The following is a 13,646-nucleotide window of genomic DNA, read 5'->3' as shown; positions in this document are numbered from 1 at the left end:
TAAGGTCTCATCACCGGATCCCTAGTCGCGAAGGGGCAGATCCCTGTGTGGTCGCGTGATTGCGTGGTACTCCTCCTATCACTATTGCCACTGGGGGGCAACAGTGAGGTATACTGGCGAGAATAAATATCACAGCAACGCTCACTTGGAACATCATCTCACTACCAACGGTCTACATTCCTTTGTACAGACTCCCAGTGTACATTTGCTCTTGTAAATACGCATTACGGTTTTCTACTGGTACATACTTAGAAATATGCATCTTCCCTCCTTGATCGCCTGCCTGGGCGCAGTAGGTGCACAGGCTGCTGCCATAGGTAAGTTCACGTTCTCATTCTGTCTTGAAAAGACTGACAAGTTGTAGCACCTTGGGCTAGACTCAGGTCTGTAAATGAGACTGACTTCGCCGCTGCCGCTGCTTTCCCCGATGGCTACTGGATGAATGACCTCTCCGGTAAAGGACGAGCAGCTTTCAACAGCAACCCGAACTACAAGGTCTTCCGCAATGTCAAGGAATACGGTGCCAAGGGTAAGCAACTCAACACCAGAAGTCGTGAACTACACTAACATTCACAGGCGATGGTGTAACTGATGACTCTGATGCTATCAACCGTGCCATTTCCGATGGCGGCCGCTGCGGTCCCTGGGTCTGCGATTCTTCGACTGATTCCCCCGCCGTTGTCTACATTCCTTCTGGAACGTACCTCATCAGCAAGCCCATCATCTTCTACTATGAGACTCAGCTCATCGGTAACCCTCGTGCTCTCCCTATCCTCAAGGCTTCTCCTTCGCTCCAGGCTCTTGCCCTCATCGACGCCAGCCCTTACAACAACCAAAACGGTCAGCCTGGATGGATCTCGACCAACCTCTTCGTCCGCCAAATCCGCAACTTGATCATCGATGGCACTGCTGTTCCACCGACCTCGGGCTTCCAGGCTATCCACTGGCCCGCCTCGCAAGCTACTACCATCCAAAACGTTAAGATCCGCATGACACAGGCATCTAACTCTGTCCATGCTGGTATCTTCGTCGAGAACGGATCTGGTGGTCACATGGCCGACCTCGACATCTCGGGTGGTCTGTACGGAATGAACATCGGCAACCAGCAGTTCACCATGCGCAACGTCAAGATCTCCAAGGCCGTCACTGGTATCTCTCAGATCTGGGACTGGGGTTGGTTGTACGCTGGTCTCTCCATCAGCGACTGCGGAACTGCTTTTTCCATGAGCAACGGTGCCTCTTCTGGAAAGCTTGAGGTCGGCTCCGTTGTCATCATCGACTCTGAGATCACCAACTGCAACAAGTTTGTCGACATGGCATGGTCAAGGTCCACTATGCCCACCGGTGCTGGTCAGCTGATTCTTGAGAACATTGTTCTGAACAACGTACCCAACGCTGTCGTCGGAAACGGTGCCACTGTTCTTGCTGGAGGTTCGCTCACGATCCAAGCTTGGGGACAGGGTAACAAGTACGCTCCCAACGTCAACGGACCTCAGAAGTTCCAGGGACCTATCACCCCGGCTCCCCGCCCCAGCAGTCTTTTGGACGGTGGCAAGTACTACGCCAAGTCGAAGCCCACATACGAGACTCTCACTACTGGCAACTTCATCAGCGCTCGTGGTGCCGGTGCCACTGGCGATGGTCGTACCGATGATACTCAGGCCGTTCAGAACGCCATCAACTCAGCTGTATCTCAGGGCAAGGTCGTCTACTTCGAGCACGGTACCTACAAGGTTACAAACACCATCTACGTTCCTGGTGGCGCCCGCATGGTCGGCGAGACATTCTCCGTGATCATGGGTTCCGGCTCTGTGTTCGGAAACAAGGACAGTCCAGTTCCCATTGTGCAGGTCGGCAAGTCTGGTGAGAGCGGTAGCGTCGAATGGTCCGACATGATTGTCGCTACCCAGGGCGCAACACCCGGTGCCATTGTCATCCAGTACAACCTCAACACTGCGCGTGGCTCTGGTATCTGGGACGTCCACACCAGGATCGGTGGTGCAAAGGGTACCAACCTGCAGGTTGCGCAATGCCCCGCGATCGTCGGACAAGTCAAGCCTGAGTGCATGGCTGCGCACACCAACGTCCACATCACCAAGGGTGCCAACGGAGCATACTTTGAGAACAACTGGTTCTGGACTGCTGATCACGACCTAGACGACGCCAAGTCGACCCGTGTCAACATCTACACTGGCCGTGGTCTTCATGTTGAGGCTCAGAATGTCTGGCTTTGGGCCAACGGGGTAGAGCACCATGCCGTCTACCAATACCAAGTAAGTCTCACACATATAGCTACTCTCTACATACACTAACAGCCTCTTCAGTTCAACGGTGCAAGCAACATCTTCGCCGGTTTCATCCAAACCGAAACCCCCTACTACCAGCCCACACCTGACGCCTCCACCAACCCCTACGGCAGCTCAGCTGCCTACTCTGACCCCACCTACCCCTCCGGTGCCTCAGCATGGGGACTCCGCGTTCTAAACTCCAAGAACGTCATGATCTACGGTGGAGGTCTGTACTCTTTCTTCCGCAACATCGACGTCTCGTGCTCCTCTCCTGATGCGCCTGGTGGCAACCGCAACTGCCAGCAACGCATCTTCAGCATCGAGGGTGCGAGCACCATACAGGCTTTTGCTCTTAGCGAGGTCGGCGTGCAGTCCATGGTCACTGTTGATGGTGTTGACAAGGCGAACTGGAGCGACAACTTGAGCGTTTACCCGAACACCATTGGGTGGGTGTCCAACGGGTTCTAGATGGGAAAGAGGGCTTGGAATGCTCAATAGATGTGAGATCGCATAGACTTGTGCAATCTCATAGCTGGGTCTTGGATAAGACCAAGATATTGGGTCATATAACAGCATCTTGTATATTTAAGGCTGGTGCTGGCCTGGATGGGATAAGGGTAGCCGGGATTTCCTTCGTTTTGTATGCGCTTATGATTCATGATTGAGGGCCAAGGCTTGTCACCATAGCTATAGAGATGTAGGTATGCTTGTTGCCTGAATATATAAAGTTGACAATATCTTCCTCGCTTTGCATTGTGTTTTTGCTTCGATGAAACCGGTTCTTGATAATAACACTGTCATAGTTACCGTGCTTGAATAGGGAAACTTCTTATGACCATGGTGAATGAAGAATGCCAGCATCTTTGAAGGATTTCCATTTCTCCACGTGGGAGGTATGTCATTACGAGGACCCTGCATGTCGCATCATCGCTGCCCCACCGCGGGGCAGTCGACCAAGCTAGGTAGCACTGACGTTTCCCCAGAAATCAATGCAACAAAATGTTATAGCTCCTCCTTCTAACCCGAAAACCTATCACAGCTCTCTCCCTTTTCCTTTTCAAGATACCAAACCACCTCAACTTGCCCAACATGGCCGACTCCAACCCCAACCTCCGCGAAATCCACGACTTCATGATCTCCATTGCCAAAAAAGCAGGCGAGCGCATCGTCTCCGCCACACCCACAACCGCAGCCTCTGGTTCAAAGAAGAACTGTATGGACCCGCTATCTATGCCCCTATTCCATAGTATAACAACTAACAAGCCCATTCCAGCCGTCGACCTAGTAACCCAAACGGACCGCGACGTCGAAGCCCTAATCTCCACCTCACTCAAAAGCCAATACCCCAGCTTCGCCTTTATGGGCGAGGAAACCTACAAACCAGGTGACGTGCTAACCGAGACACCGACATTCATCTGCGATCCCATTGACGGCACCACGAACTTTGTGCACCGCTATCCTTACGTGTGTATCTCGCTGGGCCTGGCCGTTGACCGCGAGCCTGTCGTGGGCGTGGTGTATAACCCCTTTACCAAGACGCTGTACTCGGCGATCAAGGGACAAGGTGCGTATCTCGATCAGACGCACAAGCTACCACTGCAGGAACCGACAAAGTTCGAGGGACTGAGTAGTTGTCTTGTGGCGGTGGAGTGGGGGAGTGATAGGGGTGGGAATGATTTTAGGGTCAAGAATGAGACGTTTAAGAAGTTGGCGGCGGAGAAGGAAGCCGGGGGTGGCATGGTGCATGGGATTCGGTCGTTTGGTAGTGCGGCGCTGAATCTGTGTGGAGTAGCGAGTGGTGGATTGGATGTGTACTGGGAGGCTGGGTGTTGGGCGTGGGATGTTTGTGCTGGGTGGGTAATTCTCAAGGAAGCGGGAGGTATCATGGTCGATGCGAATCCTGGGAACTGGGAGCCGAAGGTTGAAGGACAGAGGTATCTGGCTGTTAGGGGCGGAGAGGGACAGAAGGAGATTGTAGAAGAGTTTTGGAGTTTGGTGGAGGGGAAGTTTGAGGTTGGTATGTAGATTGAGTGCGCATGGGTAGACACCAAACACCATAGATCATATAATCATCACAGCATAGAAGACACAGTATATTAGCGGCGGTCAAAATGGTTTTCTCATTGCCACCACTACCGATATCCTCCACGCGCCAGTCTGGCCCCTTCAAAGCGGTCTCAGTCAATCAGTCCACCGCATCGGACACTTCAATCTCCACCAGAGAGCTTCATGTCCTCCAGCACGATGTTCCAAGATAGACCATCGCAACTCCACGACAGGGTTTCCGAAAATGAATGTTTTTTTCTTTCTCTTTCTTTCTTTAGCAATCCAAATCCCTCTCTTCGTAACATGTCCCCAATAATAAATAAACAATAGCGACGTTCATTTCCCTCCATTAACAAAGACGACGTTAGACAAAGGAGAACACAGTTTACCAAAGGCTTATCGGCAATGTACTCCCTCTTTCCCTCCCATCTGCAAGCAGAAGAGGGGGGTTAGAGGGGGGAAGGAGGGTTTCTTTCGTTACATGTTTTGTGATATTAGGGTGGTGAGAGAGGAGAGGAGAGGAGACTCGGGAGAGAAGAAAACAAAAACGCGATGGGGGTGAGCAAACAAATCCACTTCCACTCGCGAGAGATGGAAAGAGACAAAGAGGAGAGATGATGATGCAGCCAACATCCTTGTACGCCGAGAAGAGGGAGGAGTAGATCCAGTATACTCCGAGGTCCTTGTTTTTGGTTTTTCACGTTTTGTTGTTCGCTGGGTCGGCCAATTTGGAATGGGCCCAGCGGAGTAGAATGTGTGGGGTTTCAACTTGATGGGTACTCCGCCGGGTTGTTGTGCGTGTGTGTGGTGTGTGTGTGTGTGTGTGTGTTTGTTTGCGGTTTGTTATAATGAGCCAAGTTCGATAGGTAGTGCGTCCTCATGTCTTTAGATGGTCCTGGGAGTGCCGCGAGCGCTGGCGCTGCGAGGACTGTTAGTTACGGTAATACCAACATCACAGCAAAACACGAATATCAGAGAAGGGAAGAAGAATCCAATAAAAGAAGAAGCGCAAGGCGTACCTCGCATCCGCAAGATCATCGACATGGTTGCACATTGCCACAAACAGGTCAAAGAACAGTTTTCCCCCCATCTCCATTTCCATCTGCATGGTGCCACTACGCTTGAAGGTTTTCCGGCTGCGGATAATCAGAGCGAGGTAATGAGCGCGCAGCCGCGAGTCGCTGTCCGGCGTGTTCTCATACGCATAGCGTGCGCTACGCAGGATAGTACCGACTTCGATCCCGCTCTGCAGGCCCTGCTTGCGCAGAGAGAGCTTCTTGAGCTCTTCGAGGCCGTAACGATCAGCTGCACAGTACACGGCCGTGTCCCGGAGAACAACGTCTCCCACGCCGGAATGAAAAAAGGTTGGCTCGACGGCGGCTGCACGGTCGCCGGTTCTGTTTGGGTCGGGTGAGGAGATTGCACCTTCGAGCATCCAGGTCTGGCGGCGCTTGTCTTGAACAAGACGCGGGTAGTAGTCGCCCTTGTAAAGATACTCGAGGATGCAACTGAAGATTTCAGGCTCCTCAGTTGGCAGATCGATGCGGCGATTGCCGGATTCGAAGAACTGTCCCCGCAACAGCTCAGCAAAGTACGGGGAGTGACAAAGCACGTCTTCGTGCGCAGCGAACAATCGCTGGTCGGAACCAACGACGACTGTCACAATGGCGGAGGTGAGTACTGGTGACTCGCCGCCCATTATTGGACTGTCCTTGCGCGCATCCAGCTTCTCGGCCATCACCTTCTGCTTTGACGCATCGCGATGTGATCGCTTCGGCTGCTTGGTTATCTTGCCTGAACGGTCCTTCTCCTTTGAGCTAGTAAAAGAGCGCTTGCCGAACATGTTGGAAACCGAAACGAGCGATCAAAGTATAGCGAGCGACTTGTGCAAAGAGTGGACAGGTTAGTGTGACGCAACGTTCAAGTGAGAGAACAAGAGCTCCGGAAACTCTCAGATCTCGCAAACCTTTCGGGAGAGAAAAGTTGTTGAAAATCCGAAGAGCTTGAGCGTGTCTATCAACACTGGTGGTGAAGATAAGCACACTTGTTGTCGAACTCTGGCTTGTCGTGAGGCGTGCAGGCTGAGGATTGTGGGGAGCGGGCGATTAAATACAGGGCTTGCCAAGTGCCATCCCTGCAATATGGACAGCTAGCGCGGGCTGTGTCGCATGCAGATGTGTTGTTCTATTCGTTGATTGTGCTTGTGGGCTGCAAGACTGCATGCGGGAGATATCAGGCAGCGAGGCGTCATTCTTGCGGACTCCTCATTTGGTCGCGGCCCAGAAGCTGGAAGCCCATGGAACAACCTTGGTGTAGAGTGAAGTGGCAGCCGTGGAGTAAGCGAGCCATGAGCAGGCAGCAATGTGACGTGTCTGCGTGAGCGACGCAGCATCGAGACATGTGCACAACCAGCGTGAGCGTTGACGGGAACTTGACATTTTGCACACGGTATTTGTTTTCTCACTGCGCGTCGCGTCTCTGTCGCGGTGTAACGTGACTGGCGAATACGGCGTGCATCTATGGCTCAGGGTAAGCTCTGACTCACATGAAAGTAAGCCAGAGTTCCGGCCCAGGCCAGCCTAGCATGGCGCCTAGTGCCTGCTCCAAATAACACAGAAGAAGGTTTGCTGGATACGTGCTGAAGACAGGGCGAAGAGACTTGGAAGCTTAGAAGCATCATGCTACGCTTGTGCGGCAAGGTGAAGCACACCGACGTTATGAAGCGCACAACACGAAGCTTGTGAGGGCTACGAGATGTTTCGTATTCCGCATCGCAAGCAACACCCTGTCGTATGTTAGTAAGCAGTCGTATACGCCCGACAGCGTGCAAAACGTAGTTCGCAGGGTGAACGGGCTGGCTCTAAGTTCGCATCTAGTGAGTGCTAAGTAATTCTAGTTGGATCTGGCCACAACAATGGCCGGAAAGGTCTTGGGGGGCTGGCATTGGGATATGGTGGGATATGGATGCACCTGGTGTTCGGTACAAGTGCAGCCGTTGATGAAGCGGAAGTGCAGTACCGAGATGGCTCTTTCCCGGCCATTAATGACGTAGACATGAATACGGCATAACCGACCGCACAGAATGCATACAGTGAGAGGCGGCGATGAAATCGGACAAGGCGTGCATGCTAGTGAAGTCCTGCAGGAGGCTCCAAGTGAAGGGTCACTCACGACCGGTCCGCGTGCGGAGCTTGGGCTAAGCATCCAAGTCCTCGTCATTCGTAGGCAACTTTCCCCACATCAACAACCCTCTTTTCCCAACCATCAACAGCCACTGTCCCCCACCTACCACGAGCGCAGTGACTTTTACCCATCTACGCGGCTTTGGCGCAACTCCTCTACCTACACAAAGACGTCCCGATTCCTTGTTCGATAAGCGCTTGCTTGCAGTGGAAGCACACCGCCAGCCAAGGATCCGCATTTAGAAGCCCAATCTCTACACGACACCAGGCCAACCGCAATCATGAGCACCGGGGCCAAGAAGCGTATTATGAAGGCAAGCCTCTCGTGTTGTGTGGCCAAAAGCAAGTATACTAACTGCGCCACAGGAGTACACGGAATGCATGAATGACACGCCGCCGGGCATGAAGATCAACTTTGACGAGCAGAACATGACCAAGTGGGAAGTGTTGATGGACGGGCCTGCGCAATCAGCGTATGCGGTATGTTACTTTGCCATGTGCTATGCGAATGGACAAGATCAGCGGGCAGCAAGCAACATGTACTAACGTGAGGGCAGGGCGGGCACTTCAAGCTCGAAATCACCTTCCCAACCGAATACCCATTCAAGCCACCCGTCGTCAGCTTCCGAACTAAGATCTACCATCCCAACGTGAGCAACGACGACAAGGGCTCCATGTGCCTGGGTCTGTTGCGCGCGGACGAGTGGAAGCCGCCCAACAAGGTGGTGTCGGTGCTCCGACTGATCCAGACGCTGCTGATTGAGCCCAACCCCGACGATGCGATTGAGCCATCCATCGCCAACGAGTACCGGGAAAACCGCAAGGAGTTTGAGAAGAACGCCAAGGACTGGGTCAAGCGCTACGCCAAGTAAAGATTCAGCCAGCAGGCAGCGGCTGATGTCGGGTAGAGCATGTATTCGAGTAGGACAGTGACAGCGCATTGTCGGATACATATTGCATCTTTGGCGTTCGGCGAAATTTGCATGAGAATGGGGCAGCTGATAGTCGGTGGACAAAGAAGCAGCGTGTGCGCAGATGGTCGTGGATGGCAGCGGCGGTATCACCGGACGATTATGCAGGGAAGGCTTTACTGGGTTCGCCAAATAAAATGAGTACAAACCGCAATATGTCGTCATGTGCAAATCTCCCTTGACAGCGCTCGGGCAAAGCAGAAGCGAGCCGGGACGTGATGTGACCAGGGTATGCCCCCGGAGAATTGCTTCTGGAAGGCAGCAAGAGGATTCGGCGGGCCGTCACCCAAGGGTACAAGACCGTCCGAGATTGATGCGCGGGCTGGGTAGGGCTACGCATCTAAACTGACAAGTACTTAGACAAGAGGCTGCCTGCTTGCTGCATGGTTGAGAGAAGCTCAGTGCTGGCGAGTCAGGGCCGGACGGTGCATTCAGCACGCGCTTCGGAAGTGTAGCAGCAAAGCAAATAACGTGCGTGAGCGGCTTTCCCCCCTGAGGATCCGTCGCGGTGCCGTGGGAGCCGTGTGGAAGACGCCAGACGCCTTTCTCGCCGTGATGCCATATACTTACACGGCGGCGTCTCGAGGCTGGCGGCCACTTTTGAGAGAGAGGCAATGCGGAGCAATCAGACGGTGCGGACGAGGCGCCAAAGTCAAGCCTTGCACGCTCGAACGGCGGCGTTTCAATAGCTCGCGGACTCTCTGGGTGCTGATTGGGCCGGGGGGCGCGTCACAGTATGTAGTCATGTTTGCCTGGGGTTATGCATCCCGAGTTGTGCCGTTGCAGTTACATGCCAGTCACGAACTCGTCGGACAAGTCCCGCTGCACAGCTGCAGCTTCTAGGGACGCTCCTACCGGCCCGCGCCCACTTCGCCTGTGCTTCTAGGGATCGCGGATGGGGGAGGGCGCCGCGTCTTGGCAGCTTTTGCACCAGAGTCAGTGGTAGTAACGCATGCAGGCAAGTTGGACTCGTCCCAAACACGTTGGCTGCACTCCTCTCCTCACCACCGTCTGAATACCCCGGCGCCTGTGCGGCACACACGCTCCTTATCATTCACGCCTTCATTTTTTCACGGCGTCCCTGTTGCACCACGCACTGCCGCATTAGGCCCCACGCACTACCATCCCGCCGACGTGCTTTTGTTGCTGCCGGACGCTGGCGCTTCCGCCGAACAGTAGTAGCATTAGCAGCCTCTCGAGCAACCGCAAGCCGCACACCATAGCTATCCAGCCCGCCCTCGGACAGCCAACGACCGCCCTCCGCCTGCCTTCTCATCCACTCGTTCACCCTTCCACATCCTGACACACCACACAACCCTTCCGGCCCGCATCCGAGAATGTCACGGCGATCCACGACTCCCGAGCTGTCCTGTATCCCGTCCGAATGAGCGCCTCTCCCGCCCAGCTCGACCCACTCCCGAACCTCGACACCTCGCAATGGGTGACGCCCTCTTGCGCGTCGCTCCTGCCCTTTCCCATCCAGGGGACGCCGGTCGCAGCCCTGCGCCTGCCATGGCTGCGAACAATCCCTCGTACGCCTCCTTCCGTGCAGCGGCCACCGAATACACTCCGCCCGCCTCGCCCCAACCACAGATACCATACGCCGCGAAGAAGGGGGGCTTCGGCTCACTACGGTCCAGACATCCTGTACAACTCCAAATGGACACGACGCAAGAAGCCCCCCTGCGTGACCGTACCAGGCGCAGCCCGACTTCTGGAGATAGCCCGACACTGCCTTCCCAAAAGTTTACCCAACGCAAGCGCACTCCTTCCCTCCTCCGCCATGCTGCTGTTCCGTCTCCCCTCCACGAATCCCACGCTACTCCGGCGCCGCAGCCCATGTCGCCGATAATGGCTCCAGCAATGGCCCGCCAGGACAGCAACGGCCCACGCTCGCCTGACCTACGCGCCATCTTCAACCCGCTGGCCAGCAACCCCATCGGTTCGCCCGGCCCCGCATGGAACTCACCCATCGACGACATGTCAGTGCCGCCCGTCTCGCCCCTCCGAGCCCGTGGCATGACCAGCTCATCACAGGGGCCTTTCCCACCTCCGCTACGCTCTGTGACGTCAATCCCCGATTACGCCCAGTATCGCGGAAACGAGCGCACCAACCTCTCGGGCACTTACAAACCGAATCGGGGCGTACCCAACTGGTCCCACAAAGACTATTACCCTCCACCACCGCGGCCCTTCCGCGGCGAAGAGCCACGCTCCAGCTTCAAATCCACATGGACCACTGCTTCCTCAAGTATCCTTGAGACTAGCGGTACAGAACGAAGCAGCATAGCCACCGCACGCAGTTCTCTTGCGAGCGACAGACACCCTAGTATATACTCTCGAGATGAGTCCAGAGATCGTCTGCGGGAACGAGACGACTCTCCAGAGACGATTCTGACCGAGGAAGCGGCCGAGGAAGAAGACAATCTCGATGCCGTTGGCGATGTACTAGATTCGTATTTTTACGACGAGGACGATGAAGAACGCAGCCCCATCACCGAGCAACATGACCGGGACTTCCAGAGCCCCTCACCACCAGCCCTGGATTCAGAGCCTCCAGGCCTTTCCCAAACACCGTCTCGCGACTTCGATTCCTTGGATTCCTTCCAGTCGAGCGAGAGTCTCAAACGATGGGACGAACGACCGAGCTCACGCGTCGGCGACTCGACAGACACCAACGCTGAACCAAACACAAACCCAAAGAAGCCTCTGACTATCCGGCCTCCATCTGGATCGGATTTTGATGACGAGGTACTAGAGACGGAGTCGACGAATCGTAAGGCCCTGCAGGTCGACTATATGCCCAAGGCCAGTCCTCTAAAAGCACCGCGCACACCAAAGTCAAACGCCGTCGCGCCGCAGCAAAAGAAGAGGCAGTCGGTTGCGCTGCAGCGGTCGAGCGAGGAAACGCCCCGCCGCAAGTCGATTGCCTTACAGGCCCTTGCACTTAGGACAATGAGTTCCTCGGACCGAGCTAATCGCACACCCGCCAAGGGTCACAACCTGAAACGATCCAATACAAGCCAGTCGCAATTCGATCATATTCGACGTGATATATCCGCACTTCCACAGTTGCCCATGAGTCGCTCGCGTCTCTCGCGCCAGGATTGGGCAAACATCGAAGCTTATTCAAAGAGACACAGCAAGAGGAATAGTACGCGCAAAGGTTCCAATGACTCCGGAGTCAATAGGTCGGGGCCGTTGTCTCCCCAGTCTCCGCCTTTGCAAAGGTCAGAGGCTCTCCCGGAGGTTGACGAAGACGAAGCCATTCCGAGGCGCGCTTCTACTAGCGTATTCGACCGAAAGAGCGCAATGTTCGATCTTGGCATGATGTCGCAACTCAATGCAGTGAAGAGCAAGCCTGATTCAGTACGAAGCCCAACCCTGGCTCCACCCGGTCAACAAATGCCCACTGTGACAGCACAAGGCCTGTGGAAAGTGGCGGCTCCTGCCGAGCGAGATCGGTATGGCTTCAAGAAGGCTTCCGACAAGATTAGCGTCCAGGAGTACAACGCGTGGTCCTCGAGATACGAAGAACACATTGGCCGACGAAGGGGCAAGTGGATCGCTCTCATGACCAAGCAAGGCCTATCAACGACCGAGCCAACCAAGTTCCCAGATATGTGCGAGAAGGTCAAGAGGTACGCACGCAAGGGATATCCTCCTGAGTGGCGAGGCGCCATGTGGTGGTACTATTCTGGTGGACAGCATATGATTCAACAGAAGGAGATGGTTGGTCTTTACAAGTCATTGGCAGCCCGCGTAAACCGTGGCGAGCTCAACAAGGACGACAAGGATGCGATTGAGCGCGATCTCGACAGGACATTTCCAGACAACATCCATTTCCGTCCAGAGGCCGCGACTGATCTGCTCGATGGCGAGTCCGACGATGAGCCAGCGTTGATTCACGATCTTCGCGAGGTCTTGTCATGTTTCGCCCTGAACAATCCCCACATCGGATACTGCCAGTCTCTCAACTTCATCGCCGGTCTTCTTCTCCTCTTCCTGAAGCAAGACAAGGAGAAGGCCTTCATCCTTCTTACCATCATTACGCAAAATCATCTTCCAGGTGCCCACGCTCGCAGCCTTGCAAACACCGAAGTCAATGTTCTTATGATGTTGATCAAAGACTACCTACCCAAGGTCTGGGCTTCGATCAACGATACCGACCTCATCAACAGCGGCGCCGGCTCAAACGCCCACCCCAACTCCAAGTTCCAACGCCAGCCTACAGTGGCTCTCTCATGTACATCATGGTTCATGAGTATCTTCGTGGGCGTGCTACCCATCGAGACTGTTCTCCGTGTCTGGGACGCGTTTCTGTACGAAGGACCCCGTGCCCTGTACCGCTATGCGCTTGCCATCTTCAAGCTCGGTGAGCCGGAGATCCGAAAGTACCGTCCAGGTGATGGCGAGATCTTCATGGTAGTGCAGACGCTGCCCAGGCAATGTCTGGATCCGAACATCCTGCACGACTTGGCGTTTGTAAAGAAGGGCTTCGGCAACATGTCACAAAACGTCATTGACCAGAAACGCATGTTCTGGCGCGAACAAACCATGATTGCGCATCAGAATTCGGTCAAGAAAAGCGCGACTGGTCGCACCCAGCAGTCGACTGCGCAGACGCCGGAAGACGAGGACGGCGATAGGGATAGTCTCAGGAAGGCTATTGGCCATGGCCTGCGCCGTCGCGCGTCCCGCAAGTTCCGCAAAATGGGCATGAAGTGAAGCAAGCCTTCTGCAGGTCCCTCGTCGGCCACACCAAGCCACATACATGTATGTACATATATACTAACGCCTTTTCTTCCACCCTCGTTCCCTCCCCAGTGGAGTCCGCACAAGGGGTTTCCAAACTACATACATACAAACTTCTTTTCATCTTTGACTGTCTTCTTGACCATCATTTTCCGGCGTACAAAAATGGGATTTAAATACAGGATTAGGGAATTTCGGGGGTTACTACTCTTTTTTTTTTCTCGACTTTCTGTTCATCATCCTCATCATGGGGCTACAGCTTTTGTCTTCCTTCTTTCTTTTCTTCACCATCAGTCGCGGAGCGAACGAGAAGAAGATATCCGGGACGAAAAGAGCAAGATGAGGATGCGGTTTTTCTTGTATAATAATTACGATATACCCTTTGGTGTTGTGGACAGGAACAC

The 13,646-nt window shown here is 54.4% G+C and overlaps 5 protein-coding genes across 5 annotated transcripts; 4 read left to right on the top strand and 1 right to left on the bottom strand.

Moving 5' to 3' along the window:
• Positions 1-256: 256 nt before the first annotated feature.
• Positions 257-2,756, top strand: PtrM4_148120 (Pectate-lyase-3 multi-domain protein; the record flags this gene model as incomplete). The annotated part of the gene is made up of 4 exons (XM_066109942.1): positions 257-317; positions 365-529; positions 577-2,273; positions 2,325-2,756. The coding sequence occupies 4 exons, from the start codon at positions 257-259 to the stop codon at positions 2,754-2,756; spliced, it is 2,355 nt and encodes a 784-aa protein (XP_065959925.1).
• Positions 2,757-3,377: 621 nt separating this feature from the next.
• Positions 3,378-4,313, top strand: PtrM4_148110 (SuhB, Archaeal fructose-1,6-bisphosphatase and related enzyme inositol monophosphatase family; the record flags this gene model as incomplete). The annotated part of the gene is made up of 1 exon (XM_001938719.2): positions 3,378-4,313. One exon carries the CDS (start codon positions 3,378-3,380, stop codon positions 4,311-4,313), a length of 936 nt encoding a protein of 311 aa, XP_001938754.1.
• A 906-nt stretch (positions 4,314-5,219) lies between these two features.
• PtrM4_148100 (BTB domain containing protein) lies at positions 5,220-6,177 on the bottom strand (the record flags this gene model as incomplete). Its single annotated transcript, XM_066109941.1, has 2 exons — positions 5,220-5,253; positions 5,354-6,177. 2 exons carry the CDS (start codon positions 6,175-6,177, stop codon positions 5,220-5,222), a joined length of 858 nt encoding a protein of 285 aa, XP_065959924.1.
• Positions 6,178-7,797: 1,620 nt separating this feature from the next.
• PtrM4_148090 (Ubiquitin-protein ligase) lies at positions 7,798-8,388 on the top strand (the record flags this gene model as incomplete). Its single annotated transcript, XM_066109940.1, has 3 exons — positions 7,798-7,848; positions 7,883-7,996; positions 8,074-8,388. 3 exons carry the CDS (start codon positions 7,798-7,800, stop codon positions 8,386-8,388), a joined length of 480 nt encoding a protein of 159 aa, XP_065959923.1.
• Positions 8,389-9,924: 1,536 nt separating this feature from the next.
• Positions 9,925-13,215, top strand: PtrM4_148080 (GTPase-activating protein; the record flags this gene model as incomplete). The annotated part of the gene is made up of 3 exons (XM_066109939.1): positions 9,925-11,142; positions 11,194-12,630; positions 12,781-13,215. 3 exons carry the CDS (start codon positions 9,925-9,927, stop codon positions 13,213-13,215), a joined length of 3,090 nt encoding a protein of 1,029 aa, XP_065959922.1.
• Between the last annotated feature and the right edge of the window lie 431 nt (positions 13,216-13,646).

The sequence above is a fragment of the Pyrenophora tritici-repentis genome, chromosome 9, assembly GCF_003171515.1.
Source record: "Pyrenophora tritici-repentis strain M4 chromosome 9, whole genome shotgun sequence".
NCBI classification, from domain to species: domain Eukaryota; kingdom Fungi; phylum Ascomycota; class Dothideomycetes; order Pleosporales; family Pleosporaceae; genus Pyrenophora; species Pyrenophora tritici-repentis.
Note: the sequence above shows the minus strand (reverse complement) of the source record. Positions and strands in the feature narration are given on the sequence as shown.